The 16,740-nt window shown below is 42.8% G+C and overlaps 1 protein-coding gene across 1 annotated transcript in view; it reads left to right on the forward strand.

Moving 5' to 3' along the window:
- SLC7A11 (solute carrier family 7 member 11) overlaps positions 1–16,740 on the forward strand; it is a 1,087,616-nt gene that overhangs the window by 852,190 nt on the left and 218,686 nt on the right. Inside the window, exon 10 of the mRNA XM_069631050.1 lies at positions 12,016–12,165. Coding sequence (XP_069487151.1) covers positions 12,016–12,165 — 150 coding nt within the window. The remainder of the gene's footprint in view (positions 1–12,015; positions 12,166–16,740) is intronic.

Consider the following 16,740-nt stretch of genomic DNA (forward strand, 5'->3'; position numbering starts at 1 on the left):
GGGCAGCCCACATAGGGGGCTGCCCCTCTGGCCAACCCCCTGGGTCCACATACCCCGCACCTAATAGGCATCCTCCGGGTCCTACACATCCGGCCGCATATCTGGGGAGCGATTATAAGGGGGTGGGCTTGCGATCGCTCATCTCCTTGTTTGCTGCACTCCCCACCCCCTGGAGGACCGTCAAAGCAACATTGCACACCTGGTCCCTCTACTCCCATAACAGGGTTAGCTCAGAGGTACAAGCAAGATTTCCTCTTTCTTTGTAACCCCCATCCTTCCATTCCAAGAGACACACGCGTCTCCTTGCCCCACACAAAAAAGTAGCAATGTGCAGTTGGTAGAAAAGGCTGCAACTCCTTTAATTGACAGGAGTCAATTTACAGGTGATCTGCCTCTTAACGAGCTAGCGTCCTAGCTGTGGCCCACTGGAAGTAATTGTTATTTCCTCTCTCTTACCATGAGCTCATGGTCAGATGAAAAATCCAGAAATGCAACATACAAAGACATGTTCTTTGCTGCTGCATCCTATAATTTTCTTCTGTTTTCTTTTCTTCTTTGGTCTTGTTTTATTCAGTGATGTTTGTAATTTAATATGGACTGCTATTTTTATTTTAATTTTGTGAAAAGTCAAGTTATTTCACTAAAACAAAATAAATAAATTAAAAAAGCAAAGTCCCCAAGGTGTCCCCTGTCTCCCCTGCACCCTCCCAGATTTTATGTGTCTCCTACGCCCCTGCATCAATAAGACTCAGGGTTCAAGCAAAACCCACCATCAGTCATTCAAGAGAGGCCACCCTGTGAGGAAGAGACGGTAAAAAGCTCCGTAGTTGCCAAATGACTCTTCAGTCATCAGACTTTGCCCTTGAAGGCATCTGTTTGGAAGTACATCACTAGGGACCCTTGATCGTTATGCTATTGGATTGACAACCTTGCGTGACCCCGGTAACATGTGCACATTGAGAAATAAGGTTAATTCATGAAAAGAATATTCTGAAAGTTCTGCCATTTAAAGCACTGCTTCCCAAAGGCTGCGAGATACGAAGAACCTATCCCCTGCAGTGCTGTGGCAGCCTTCCTTCTTCTTTCCTGGAGTCACCATGCACACGCCTGCACGTGCTGCTTGAATAGTGATTACCATTAAAGGCTGCAGATGTTAATGCCACTGAGCATTCTGGTAAAGTAATAGGCACTGTGTGTCGCACCCAAACGTGTCTTTGATGTTTGCGTTATTCAGGCATATGTGTTCTTCTATATTGGTAGTATATATTGGCTGTGACTTTGGAACATTCTGGAAATAGTCGCTGGGCATATTCCATTGATTAGATGGCTGTTCCAAAGTGCAGCTGTGTAGTCCATGGGTTTGGCATAGCTCCTAAAGTGCATGTAGAGTTAAGGTCAAGCAAAAGGCAGACAGGTCTTCCTGCATGTTTAGTGTGATTACAACATGAATGGTTGTGAATTCCTCAGCTTGATTGGCTCGTTGGGGCACAGAAACATATCCTATTCTGACACGACCCTGTACACTCTTCTGATTTCACTCCGCTTCTCTGTCCACCAATATTACACAGAACACCCTCTGGTGTACTAATCAAGTGGTGCACACATGCTAATCCTCTGAAACCTTACATGTGAGCTATGCTGAGACCATGTCACTGACTGTGAGCCAAAGTGATACTGGAATCCCATTCTAGCACTGTTCTCAGTGACCTTGCCTGCATTTCCCCGCTACAGTGGCTACACGTTGCTCCTTAAGCCATGCGAATATCACGCGACTGCACCGAGCTCAAGGGTAGGTAGTGATAAGTGAACTCTCAGTGATTAATGCATACCACCAGGGCCATACATCATCACTAATGAGTCTACAATGCCTTACACTGCAGTTTCGCTTTTCTGGTTCCTACCTATGACTGTGGAGCTGGACTTAGGTCAGGCTCCGGTGTCGGGCTAAATGATCTGGGCAGCAATGCATCAAGGCCCTACCTGCAGGAGGTGGGGATCAAGCACCCCTAACCCTACCCAAAATGGCTTCTGCTCTCTGGCTGTGTCACAGATCAGCTAGGCTAACAGGGAGATACAGGCGAGGTCGCTTCTCACGCTTCCAGGCGAATTATTGGCTTTTCTGTATCGCAATTTAAATACAGCAACGAGATCATGGTAATGTCAGAAACTGTGCTTGTGTGCGGTACAGGTCGTAGACAAGGCGTTGGCAATGGATCACTCGTGTTTTATTTTTATCTGGAATAGACTGATTTCGTCGCCCTTTCAGTCTGTGTTGATCCAGGGAGGACCATACCTATTCATAACACCAACCGGCTCTGACCCACGTCACTGTGGGAAAGCGAATGTGTGTTCACCAGAACGTGATGGCATACGTATAAATCTGCTACCCACTCCACACGGGAGAAGCTTTGGTGTGTTCACATTACACGTCATTTGAAGAAAGACATTGCAAGGTGTTTGCATTGCAAACTGAGAAGCAAACACTTGCTGAATGAGGCCTACCACCTTCTTTCTCAACAGACATGTTCACTTTTGCAGTTCACACTTTCATAACAAGCTTCTGCGTTACTAGACTGTTGCAATATAAACACCCATTGACATAACAACATGTAACTCGATCTGGTCAGTTTACAAATAAGTAAGAAGAACCAAAGGGAAAAAAGGCATACCTTTGCATATATCTCTTAGTTGGTGCTACTGAGAAAATGTCGCCCCTCCTTTGCCAGATATTCTGATATGTAGCTCATAGTCCCAGAACCCAAGGCTAAGTGGGTGTTATTCACTGTCTCTTTGTACAACCCTCCCCTTGCACAGCGTTGGCGTTTTCCTGCTATTAAACAGACATTCATAGCTACGTTACACAGAAACATGACCGCTATCAAACCTACCCGTGTGTACTTCTGTGGTAGTAGCTTGGCATAGCCACACAGCGGAATCAAAGGCAAGCGATGTCTACTTTTCTGTAATATTGGGTTTGAAAAATTGAGAGATTCAGCAAACTGAGTTTCTCCCAGAGTTGCTGAGGTGCATTGGTCTATTAGTCACAAGCTGGGCCTATTCCTGATTCTTTATGCATCTCATACCTGAAGAATAAACAGACAGCCAGTGTCCTCTCCCCAACCACACTCTCTCTCCCTCACCTATCAAAACTAGGTGTTGTGCATTCCCTCTCCTTGGACCCACCACTGATAAACATCACCCGCTACCACTGCCTTTTCAGATGAATTTGCGTGGCTCCAAGCCATCATGCCCTGGCTAGCTATTACCATACCAAAGGAATGCGTTTCTGCAGTCAACAGTTGTCAGCCGCACATGTCAGTATCCAGTATCACAAGGTAAAAGGCGTCCCTCTGTCTATCTTCCTCCTACTTGGGGTCGTGTGCTCGCACATTCTCCCTAGGGTTTTAGGTCTCAAGCAGGTTGCTCACAAGGAACACAAGTTGTGCAGCGCCTGAAGATATGCATCTGGAATCCTGGCAGGGTGTGTGTATGCACAGCTCTCAAACAACCCTGCAAGCGTTATACTGTGTTACTAACATACCTCCCCTAGATTCACGTTGCAATTAAAGGCATTAGATGTGGATGAAAGAAATCTTGCTGGAGACGGAGGCATTTCAAAACCCCAGTGAATCGGCTCTTCTGTGCCTTTAAAAAAAAAAAAAAATCTGCGTCCACTGATGACGTTTCACGTTCATCACAAGTCCTCACGTTTAAATATAAGCCTCGATTTTTTGTTGCCACGTTGGCATTTTACCTCGGTGGCACTTTTTAAACCTGCACATTTTCCTTAGCTTAGGTAAGCAATCCCGATATTTCCTCACACTGCTAGTTGTATGTTCATAGCAGTGGTTAGTTCTCTCATTGAGTGTATTTCTTTTCTTTTTGACTCGTAGACGGACTTGTTAAGCTCTATCATTGGATTTGATTTTTGCGGTGAGATTTCTTGTTAAGTTTGTTATCAATATTTGTATGAATGTATGTCATTTTGGGCATAGACTTCACACTTTTTACATATTCCTCAGCCTCCTAACATTGGTGCAATACATTGGGGGTCATTACGAGTTTGGAGGCAGCCATGGTGCTATTAGCACCATGGCTGCCTCCAAACCGTGTCCAGGTCTGGTTCTTTGAATGGGGACTTACCGGGTCATTCCACCCTTGGAGGACCCGGTAAATCCCCATTCAAAATACCCATCCCCATTTGAGCCCCCATAGGGCTCGATGGAAATCGGGAAGGAGCTAATAATGGGCCCGTTAATAACGGCCCGTTATCAGCTCCCTGGTCCCCTTGCGGGACTCGCAAAGGACATCTGGTCTGACCGAGGGAACCTCGTAATGCGGAGGTATGGGGTTAACGGCACCAGCATCCTTACAGGTGCCGTTAACCCCTTACCGCCATACTCATAATGGCCCCCATTGTGTTTATGAGATCCCATTATTAAGATATGTTTAGTCTTGGTTTCTTTCTAGATTTGAATGTTTTATGCCCATTATCAAGATGCTTATACAATCGCATTTGTCTTGACAGGTGATATTCCCTTTTCTTTTAACATCCACACCATATAAGACATGTATTTTTGCCTCTTCTACGTTGAATTAATTGGGATTACCACATGAGATATGATCCGTAAGAATGCAGTGAATTTGTAGAATACTATTATTGGAGACCACACCTGGATCCTACACTGTTTTAAGACTAAAGTAGATTGAACTTGCAGGTGCTTCTCTGTCGAGGTGATTCGGACCTGCAGCAGGGCTTCAACGGGCAAATCAACGGTCCAGGAGTTGCAGCAGCCGTCCCCTTCCAGCTAATCTTCGGTTCTTTCATTCCAGTGGTCGACTCTGCTTTCGAATCACACCAGAGTACATTTGGGTCTCCTAGGAGACTAAGCACAGGGAGTTTCGGGCACCTCCCTTACTTCTTGCCCATCCCCCGACGCTCAGACGTCAGAGGCGGTCTTCAGTCCTAAAGCCCGCCAAAGGCATTAAACAAAGGGACCACACCTAGTTTGGCGCGCAGAGACAAACACTAGAAGGACCTTTCCCAAATGAAATGGCAAAAAAAGAAGACTGGCACCCGTTTCAACAAAGGGGCTTAAGGCGCCATCTTGAAAAACATGGCTCCCGTGATTTTTAGCTACCAGTGTTTGCGGTCGGGAAAAATCATGGTAGTTCATTGTAAAACCACTGCCACCAGTCATTTCAATAGAAAGGGGTAGCATCTGACTGCTACATGAGTTTCTAGACATAGGGGATACTAGGCAACCCCTCCAGCACCCTAGTGTGTGCTGCGTCTAGAAATTTAAAACGACTAGTAAAGTCAATTTAACCTTACATTCTCTGGGAAACAGTAGTGTATCCCATAGAAGGTATTTAAACCTTTGGGAAGTCTAAAAAGACATCCCTGTGTCACTGCACTGAGGGTGCTGTGTAACACACATGAAAAGATGCCTATGGAGTTATCTTAAAACTCCATAATCAAAGAACACAAGAGTAAAACACACATCAAAATACATGAGAGTGGGGGAAAAGGCTCACACTCTTTCCATGTAAAAAAAATTCAAGTCCTCAAAATCCAGCAAAGTTGCTGTTGGTCTCTAAGGTGAAGGGAATTAGCAAATTTTCTGAGAATTCTCCATAACACAAGGTTGACTACAAAGGGGAAGCCTTGGCTCATAGTCTTACTGATGAGAGATGGTAAGCTAATTGACCAAATTGGGCAGTGGTCTGATGTTGTTCTCTGCACCTTGGTTTAATTCCGTTCACATGCTGGTAGCGAGACGAATGTCCAAGGTTGGGAGTGTAGGCCAACCAATCATGAGTGGCCATGTAACAGCATGCTATACAATGTTGCAGAATCTAATCCACTTTTATTATTTTTCTGTGATCAGTATAATACGTATTTCGAGGTAGTTTGAGGCAAACCTACCAGATAGGGGGCATCCAATGATTTTGTTAACATTCATACATGTTATAGATATATGTTCCCTTAACCAATCCCTCCCTTTGATAGGTTCTGCTGATTGCCAGGTTGAATGATGTCATAGCTGATATAGATTAAAGTATAAAGTCTTTGTGTAATCGAAACTTAAATGAGAGTGATTGAGCTGTATTTCGTATGGTAACCAGGTTTCCCTACTTTATTTGAGTTGACAATAAAGTAGTACTTTCTCATATTTTTTTAGTCTGTCCAGTTATGTGGGTCTGAGGTCATTTATTATGGTTATTCCATTCTGCGCATGAGATACGCTCCAAGGGGCTACTGCACAATTGCACTTGTGCCAACTAGATACATTGGGAATTGAAGGTAGAAAATGCTCAACCATTTTTTAGATATGCTGCTGCTGCTCTGGAAGACATCCCACCTTCCTATTTTTTCACAATGTGCCAGTGCTGGTTGATGTGTATTTGCATATGTTAACTGGGATTTAATTCTTTTAATTGTTAAATGGAATTTTATCAATTCTTAGGACATATTTCGAACCATCTTCAGGTGCACCACCAGGTATGTTCTTGCTTTCAGTCTGTCCACCTGCTCACAAAGTCCCTCTCAGACAATCTGATTCTATTTTCAGTGTTATCTCCATTCAGTCCCATTTGGAAAAGGAAATCCTAAGGACATTTTCTGTAAACTACTTCCAGTTTGAGTCTCAATCCTCAGAAAGCTCCACACAGGCACCATTATTTGAGGTGATATTTTTGTTTTGGACAGACTTGAGATAGGTTCCCTTCACTGGCAACTCTTAGCGCCCCTTCCTTGCTTTCATTGGGCCACTGAATTATCTGTGACATAAGGGGATGTTGTTAGATTTGAGTTCGCCCTCCAATTAGGAATGAAGAATCAAACTGGACTAAAATGTTCATTTTCTGTTAATTGTATTAACATGTAACGTTACTGAAAATGATGTATTCAGATTCACACACACATTCTCAATCCATAGACATCCTTTATGTTTCAGTCACTGCATGCATAACACAAATATTTGAAATATGCAAATAAATGTATACTTCATATATTCATGCATCCTTATGTATGCATGTAATGTGTGTGTCTCATCTGAATTCAGCTCTATAACTGAATTTTGATTTGGACAAAGTATTCCAAAGTTATAACCAGAATTGGATTCCCCATGATCAATTCAAATTCATTTATTTTGTTGCACATATTGAAGCTGACATTGTGTCATTCTATCTGAATCGATTCATATTTGTGTGTGGGTAAAATCAATACCATTGCACCATATGCACTCTTTAAACCAGGCAGATTGTGTTTATGCTGCTGTAATGGAACAGGTGGGCAATCTTCCTACAACCTATTGCTCCACAGGATCATGGAATGGCGACCCGCCCTAGGCTAGGCTTCTAAGAATGCACTTACTGATCCTTCAGAGACTAAACCTGCTGACCTTCCGATCAGTGTACAGACATCCATGGACTTTGGGGGAATCCCCAATATAAAGCTTGTGCTTGTTTGAAATGTGACAAAAAACATGTCCATTAAAATAAACACAAATATTCCAATATTCTTTGTAATGCTTCTTCATAGTGATGGCAAATGGAGCACACCAGTCCTGGTTTCAAAACACCTCACTGCTGAATATACATACATGTTTGGCATGTGAGCTGTTCTTCACAGCTAAAGTTGACATAATGTAATAGCTACATGAGAAATGGAATGCCATCTTTCTATCATTTGTATTCTTATTGACAATCTAACAATGTTTTTTGATCCAACATCTTTAATAATAACCCTCAGAATGTCAAATGTTCTTGCAATATCACGCTGCACTTAATCCTCCTCAAGCCATGCAAGTAAACCTTTCCAAGTTATTTCTATAAGTGACAATCATGCTGCAAGACAGGGTCTTAAACTCCTTCCACTATAAGGGGGATGAGGGGGTAATCGTACCTGTCTGAATTTTCAGATTACCAAACATTCTGATGGCTCTATGTTATGCTATAAGGTCAGAACTAAAGTGTCACAATCACTATCTAACCCAAACATCTTTCTATTGCCATATTATTATCATTCGACCGATGCATAGAATGTATGATCACAAACTGGAGTCATTTTGGGTCCTATAAGAAAATAAGGTGGTGGTTTTTGCTTTATTAGTAGGGGAAGACGGAGAAAAGCAAAATTGTCTATTTGAATTGCTGTGCACAATAGGACAAGAGTTATTGTTGATTGTGCTCTGTGGCTGTGGTCTGTGTGAGTTTTTGCGGGTTGTTGGTGCTCATTTGGCAACTGCTTGTTATTTCTCTGGGGTGGTTATAGGACAATAGCTAATAGCTAAAATCCAATTGGTGCTAGTGACTACCTTCTTTGTTGGATGGCATTAACATTGTAGTGGCACCAGGGTCTGCATTAAGGTCCTTGCAACCCTTGGACTTGTACCTTTGACTCTGGGCTACTACCAAGTGGTAAATGGAATGCCATCTTTCTATAATTTGTATTCTTATTGACAATCTAACAATGTGTTTTGTGTTCATAAGAATACTTGAATTCTTGTTTTATTTGTAATGATGTTCTGTGCCTCATTTCCATGCAGCCTATTAAAATTCAGAAATGCTGTTTCTGGCCATAAAGACGGTGGTTTGTATTTTTCTCATTGCTTTACTAGGTACATCATATGTCTCAATTCCTCAGAAGGTAATCTAATTATATAGTGTGATTTCTGCTCCTCTTTGTATCACAGATGGCATTGAGGAACAAGGAATCCGTTGGTGCTTCCATGTGTTGAATATTTCCAGTGTTATGCTTTGATATGCTTTATGGTAGTTACATTGCAACTTGTATCATCCTGGTTGCTTTAAAGCACGTGCTTGCCTAAGCCCTTTGACCAATACCTACTTTGGTTTTGCCGTGAGATATTTGGACACACAAGTATAGCTCAGTTTCTATATTTCTGCGCATAATTATCTGATGAAACACTTATATCTGTGGTTATTTCTGAAGTGGGTTGGTTGACTTTGGAATAGTTTACTTGTTTCACATGTTTGATGTGTGTGTACCCTTTTGACCAGAGTTGTCCAACTCCTGGCCTCGAGGACTGAGATCATGATGGCTTTTCAGGATATCCCTCATTAATATTCATGAGGAAAAATGTGCATACATTTATAATCATTGTATGCAAATGTAGGTCATGAATATTAATGAGGGGTGTCCCCAAAACCCGACAAGGATCTGGCCCTTGGACAACACTGCTTTTGATTGTCATGCCAGAGGGAATGACCTGAGGCTTGTAGGACTTGGTGTGAAACACAGGAAGTTGAGTTAAATGCTTCAAGTCGTGGGTGGGTCCCACAGGAATCTCACATCCTCTCCCCGTTGCCTGGCAGCCATCTTCTTTGTTTATTTTTTTCATTGCTTTTGAATGGCTGTCATGGGAAGGGAGAAGGGACTACGTATAAGTCCCTTCGCTCTGCTCCGTGGTGGCCATCTATTTTTTTCTTGTTTTTTCCCCGTTGCTTATTACCTAAGGTCTCACACAAATTATAAAAAGACACTATGAGTGCCCTGGTCTTATGAGTCGGGATACTAATAATAATAAGCCCCTCGCTGGGGGGGACATTACCGCTTTGGGAAATGTGCCTGCGTTAAGGCCCTCGCCTCGCAATGGCCTGTAACTTTGGACCAGGGGCATTATCTGAAGTAGTAATGCCCCCAAGCTTGGAGCTTATTGCTTAAGCATTAGCACCTGGTGTGTAGCTCAATTTTTGTTACTGACATTGATCCAAACTTTTTAATCAACTGTTAGCATTGTGGATTCCAATTTCATTCCTATTACTTTTCTCTTGTCATCCCAGGCAAATATTGCATTAGTTAATTCATGTGCAGTGTGATTACTGAAGTTGAATTTGCATTTCAAATGAGATTTTTTGATAGAGCTACTACCTTCCAGATATTAATTTTAAATCTGAAGTTCTTGAAGCCCTGCCGTGTAGCATTCTTGACTGTTTCTGGAATTGTTCAATGTTGTGGCAGTAGTGCTTCCCTCAGATCAGCTCTGCATTATTTCCCAGCTTCATTTCGATATGTGGGCCATAACAGTCCTGAATTGAGCTACGGTTGGCAAGAGAAGTAATACAAGGTTTGGTGCTGTCTTTTTGTTGGTTTTGTTTTCAGATCGTGGCAACCGTTGATGCTCGGTTGATCCATATCCGTTAGTATTTCATTTTGAGCTGTTGTTTTCAGACTGTGTTGCTGAACGTTTCTGGCTGCCTGCTTTAGGCAACAGTGAGGCATTTTGTAGGTATCCTGCCCATTCCTGCTGCCATGTAGCACAGTGAGCTTCCCGGTTTGCTAGTATATGCCTACTAGGGCATTGCTTAGTTTAGTGGAGTATTTTTCCTTTTGGGGGGGGGGAGTGGGAATCGGCAGTCACTCACTGCTGGTTCTTGTGGGTATTTTTGTTGCAATAATGACGCCTGATGCCCGTGTAGGTGTGCCCTGTGGCAGAAGTGTCTTTCATTGCTGTTGTTTTCACCTTTTTTTCACTATATTGACAGGCTTTTGTTGAGTCGGAACTGGGCTCTTGCTCATCTGTCCAACTGTTTCAGCCTATTCTGTGGAGCTGTGTGGGGTTTGACATGCTATTCCTTCACATGTACTTATTTGTCATACCCAGCTTTCCCTTGTTTTCTTCCTAATTTTTGAGTCAGCATTGTATATATATTTATAAATATGGTATTTTGTATTTATATGGGATGAAGCTGAATGCTTTCCGGAGCGAAACATAACGTTGCCAAGCACAATGCCACATTGTCCTAAAATGATGTGGAGGCTTGCACACTATTCGATGTTTTAAGGCAGTGGTAAGAATGACCTGGGTCTTGGGCAGCTTCCCTTCCCACAAGTGCGCAGCATACTTTGGTCTGCTTTTGGATGAGTATAGACTGTTCCTATTGGTTGAACAGAGCCACTGAGTAGACAGACATGCGCTCCACTTCATGGTTACCTGGAGGGCTGCGTGATGCTCTCGCCTCCTGCTTTCTTCGTGCTCCTCGTTAGGAGTTTATGGTGAAAGCTACATCCACACCGTTGAAGTCATTGGATCCTTAGCCGATCCCTGCATGTTTGCCGATGCTATTTCACTGGGTCTTACACATATGTTAAGTGGTGTGTGACTTACGGGCGCTTGCCAAAGGGTGTTGGTCAAAAGACCTGTGTCTGCTCGAAGTATCTTCAGCAAGGAGTGCAATGAGACAGAAGGGTGAACTGGCGAACAGGTAATGCTTTACTTACTAAACATTAATGTTCATTTTTCTGAGCCCTGGTCCTCCTGTTGCTGCCCTTGATTGCCTCCCTCCCAGCCTCTGTGAGGCCTGCGACCTTAACGAATTTGGTACTGCCTGCACAGGTTTGCAAAGTAGGTCGATTGTAAAAAAATAAATAAAAACAAAAACATTTCTAAATTAAAAGTGCCAGCACTGTTGCCTATTCTAAGGAATGGACCCATTTTTTATTTACTTACGACTGTGACGAAGAAGGAGAATAGTGAGTAATGAAGATGACCGGTAAATTATGAAAGCACTCCTGTGTTACGTAGACAAAATGTTCTCGCGCGTGTTGAAGAACTGCATTGACCCCTTTGATAAATGCCAATTGTCAGGGCATTTTACACTCTAGTGATCACTGACGTGAACTGGGTTCCTGTTTTTTGTGTGCAGAAAACATGCAAGAGTGGATTTGTGAACACATGTATTTGTCTAAACGAGTTTACATTATGAGGCACAGCGCTTTCAAATATTTGCATTTGCCAAATAACACCATGTCTTTCTCCGATCTTCTCTCTGTCTACTCTAAATCAGGTCTGCTGTTCGTCCCCAGTGCCAAAAACGCACCTTTCCTTCCGAAACGGACACATACTAATTTCTTAGCATTGTTGAAAATATCAGAACGCATTGAGGTTGGCTATTCTGCTGTGCGCGCTGCCTGTCTTCGGCGCGTGCACTTGACAGGCAGCGTTCCATTAAGCCTTCACTCAATCATGAAATGTGCTTCTTTTGCAGTACCCTCTGACAATGGTGATGCTCTTCACCAGCGATATCTACAGCCTCCTGAATTTCTTCAGCTTCGCCAGGTGGCTTTTCATTGGGCTAGCGGTGGCCGGGCTGATTTATCTGCGATACAAACGTCCTGATATGCATCGTCCTTTCAAGGTAACTTCAGCCGTGTGAATGCCGTGCGTACATCTTCGCCTTCCTTCCCTCCCTCCCTCTGCAGAGCAGATGGACGGGGGGGCTAGAGCCGTAACAATGAACCCCTGGCGGAGGGGCGCCTTCTTTTACCTCACGTGTCTGCACTGCTTCAATGCCTGTACCCAGGCGTTCCTCTTTCTAATGTGTAAGATTCATGCAGGCCTCATGTATGCCTTAATAATTCATTGCTGATGGGGGAAACGTTCCACATTTGCTTAGTTTGCCAATGCTATGTCATGTGGGAATGTAATGCCTGTGTTCAACTTGTGTAACGATTTTTGTGGTCCCAATCTGGGAGCGCAAGAACACCAGAGGAAGCCTTTGTTCACATGGACAATGCTTGATGACCAAGCACATAAAAAACAAGAAACCATTGAATAATACAAAGGGAAATAGTGTTAAAACGTGAATCATGTGTCAATCTAGATAAACATTTTATGTGAACTGTGAACTTCCGTTTTTTTTTTTTGTATTTTATTTCTGTAAGCTCTGCAATATCTACCAGATATTGTTGTTGGTATAGCCCACTTTGTTCACTTAGAGTCCCAGGTTGAGCCAAACGTAGTGTAAAATGCAAGTGCAAACATGTTATTCATGCATTTTACGCCACCGCCATGTTTTCATTGATTTGTATGGCGGGGAGAGGGCACGGAGCAGAATTTTCCATTTCCATCAACCCTGAACTCTCCGCCATATAGATACGTCAGCATTTACCTCAGCCACACGTTTTCATGGTGGCTTAAGTGCTGAGGATTTCTGTGGATTCTACTTGCTTTTTACAGCAGCTAAAAGATGTGGATCCAACAGGAATCCATTGTACACGCAGCTTGAATTGTGTAAATAGCAGGCAGTGCTGGCTCAATTCACATTGCGAAATGCAAAAAGGAGGAGTACAGGCAATTTTGCCTGCTTTTAACACATCTCTTTCGACTTTGACAAATGCCATAAGTTGGATGCAGGAGACATGTTTGCAGATAAGTACAAACATAGTCTCCTCCCTACAATTCATGATGACTTGGAGCATGAGCTCCACATTGTTTGCGACTGGGGCTTGGCGTCTTTCTAGGTCTTCCAATTTTGGCATGTAATGTGGAATAGGTAGAAACATATGAGTGCGTTAGATTTCTGTCTTTTGAGGGGAAAAAAATGACAAACCCATGTTGCTGAACGTTCTTCTGATGAATCCCCTGCCACCCACGGGAGCAGAAGCTATCCAGTAAAAATATAGCGAACAAAAACATAGCCAGTGAAAAAGTCGTTGTGAAAATGCCTTTGCAGTGAAAAAGTTGCCAAGCAAAAAGTAGTCCAATAATGGAGTGCTGCTAGGATAATTGACAGGGTTAAGGAGGGTTTAGTGGGCCTGTGATTGCCTTGTTTAGGATAATGGTAAGGGTTAGAGTAAGGGAAGTATTTTTTAATGTTTTTTTTTTATTTGAGTTTTCTTTATAACATGCTTAATACCCGAGTTTGGTTTCTAAGCGTGGATCCGGGATTCAAACCTTTGTTGCTCTGCGTGGTCTTGCTTCCAAGACCAGCACGTTGCCCCTGTGCAATCCTCTATTCACCGCTGGTTAGACAGGGGTTACGGTTACAGTACATTTGTTGGGGTTTGGTTAGGGGTTTGGCTAGATTAAGTGTTAGGGTATAGGTTTGGGTAAGTGTTAAGAAAAGGGACACCGAGGTTGGAGAGTTCTGGTGATGTTGGCGTAGGTTAGCGGTTAGGATATAATCAATGGTTAGAGTAAAGGAAGCATTACGGTAAGTGTTATAGTTGGTTTTAGGGTAAGGTTATTAGTACAGCAAGGGTTTTTCTTACGGCAAGGTCTATGTAATTTGTGGTGAGCTTGTGATGGGTTTGGAGACGGGTTCACTTTACATTTTCTATGTATTTTGCATTTAGTCATTTGCAAATAAAATTCATTAGCACACTGCAGGGTTAGTGTTCTGTGGGAGTTCAGGGTAGGATAAGGTTTGTATTTAGACTTAGGGAAAGTTTAGGAATGGAGTTAGGATGATTGTGGAAATTTCATTAGATGTTTGGGTCATATTTAGGGTTGCAGCCTTTTGCTTATGTGTGTTTAAACATTTATTTTTTGGTGACCTTATTACTAGCAACATGTTCACACTTTGCATTGCTTGTATTGGATGACTGAAACCAAAAAAAGTGATGGGTGGAAAGTATTGAATTAATCCAAACCACTGGCATTGCTCTGGGCGACCTTCCACACCACTGTTGTTTAGCCCGTCTGAGCCACTTCAAAAGGGGTCCAATCATATGCAAATCAGTCAGGTACTGCCACCAATGGGAGAAGATCTGCACAAACCGCTAGGCCAAGTCCACTGTGCACGGAAACACAAGCAACCCCAGACATGTTTCGGCCTTGTTGGGCCTCAGTGACGTGCAGCTTGGTTCCCTGTGGTGCAGCAAGCGAGGTACCCACATCTGGCCATACTCTCTCTGATTTAGGGAGACATACTAAAACCAAAAAAGTGATGGGTGTAAGGTTTAGAATTAATCTGAACCACTGGCATTGCTCTGGGAAACCTTCCACTCCACCGGTTTTTGGCCAGTCTGCACCATTGCAAAAGGGTACCAGCCATATGCAAATCATTCAAGTACTGCCACCAATGGGATCAATCCTGCCCGAACTGCTAGGCAAAGTCCCATTTGCACAGACACAGGAATGCCCAGATGTGGGCCCTGTGCTTGCTGGGCCTAGAGACCCAAGCTACTCCTCAAACAAGGCCAAAAGCTATCTGGGGATGCTAGTGGTCTTGTGCAGAAGGGATGTGACCTAGCAGTTCAGGCTGGACTGCCCCTTTTGTGTTTGGACCAAGCCTGATTTGCATATAGTCTTTCCCCTTCTGTAATGGCTTGTCTGGCGAAGAACAGTGTTCTGGAGGGTTGTCCAGAACAATGCCAGAGGTCAAGATTCATTCTAAACCTTCCAGCCATCACACCTTGTTTTTGTTTTGTATTGAATGACTACATTTCTTAAAGCAACATTTTGTAGACTACATTTCCACATAACTACATTTTCCTGGGGACATTTGCACTTAGAACCAGACAGAATAGGGCCAATGAAAGGTTAGTAAAAGGGTGATATTTAACAAAAATACTATACAGAAATCAGAAGACAGTGCATTGGGTGACCTGCCATTTGCATAAAAAGAAGGTAAACAAGCAATTTGAAAAACAAGCAGCTCATACAAAAATGGGCATTCTAGACAATTTTGTCAAATTTGGATATTTGAACTTATTCCATACAACCATCTTTGCACATTGTCCCCTCCATGATACATGCAGCTAGAATATAGACGCTTTTGCCTTGAATTATGTGTACTTAAAATAAGCCATTAAATACTCACTGTTACCTTTGACTCTGGCTACAGGAAATCATCATTGAAGGTTGACAACAAGCCCCTCAGCAGCTGTGGCACATCCACATTTCCTGCCAGGGAACGGGCCCTCCCCAAACTGGACAGGTACATGTCAAGCAGGTCCACTAGTGGGAGATACTCACCGAGGGATGTATTGTAAGTCACATGATGGCCTCCATAAAAGGGTGTAGCACAAAACTGATATTGAACAGCAGCCATCATCTATATGGTTTAAGGGACGCCCAATCTAGAGCTCTTCTCAGAGTGTTGGACATACTATTGGATGTTATTGCACTGCTCATGTAGCCTCTCCAACAAATGCAAAGTAGAAATTCAGTTGATGGTCACTAATGCGTTCAGATTGTGCTATGACAACTTGCGGTATACCTAACACTGTCCTACTGAATTCTTGGCATTGTAGGTCCAATGGACCACACATAGCATTTATTTCACAGGCTGAACATTTATGATGAACCATGTGACAAAAAGTAAAGGACATACACATATCTGGGAACATGCATTGTTTTGCCAATTCATAAGCCAGAAAGGATTTCAATCCATGGTTTTCTGAAACAAAGTCCAAATGAAAATTAAGAGGCCTGGAGTAAAGGGGCGATTAACAACTTAAGTACCTAGTCTGCCCTCAAAATGCTACAACCCAAAAGTGATCACAACAATAAAGGAAAGACAGGGACAGTTAAAAGATATACATCCTCCAGCTTTTGTGGTAACTTGGGCCAAGTGAAGGCAATTCTCTCCAAGAGGCTTGTGAATGTGATTCAGTAGCAACACAAACAGCAACAGTACAACAGTCTGAAATAAAAAGAATGTCCAAACAAGATTCTATACAAAATAAATATACTTTAATGATAAACACCATCTCCAAAAAATAACTAAATAGGAAAATGCTATACAAAACCCACCACTGAGGAAAGAACACAGAATATGTGCAGATAGAAAGTTGTTGCACTCTGGGTAATAAAACAGGGGTGCAACGTAAGCAAAAACCCCACTGGTTCTAAAAGGTTATGTTCTTAGGTGCAAAAAGTAAATGAATGACCTAACCAGTCTCTAGCGGCCAAAACTGGACAATTGGGGAATTTATAAGTCAATAATACCTCCTTGCATTCTTGGCAGTTCAACTGCATCGGACCA

Source organism: Ambystoma mexicanum, chromosome 6q, assembly GCF_040938575.1.
Source record: "Ambystoma mexicanum isolate Mex_15411 chromosome 6q, UKY_AmexF1_1, whole genome shotgun sequence".
NCBI lineage: Eukaryota > Metazoa > Chordata > Amphibia > Caudata > Ambystomatidae > Ambystoma > Ambystoma mexicanum.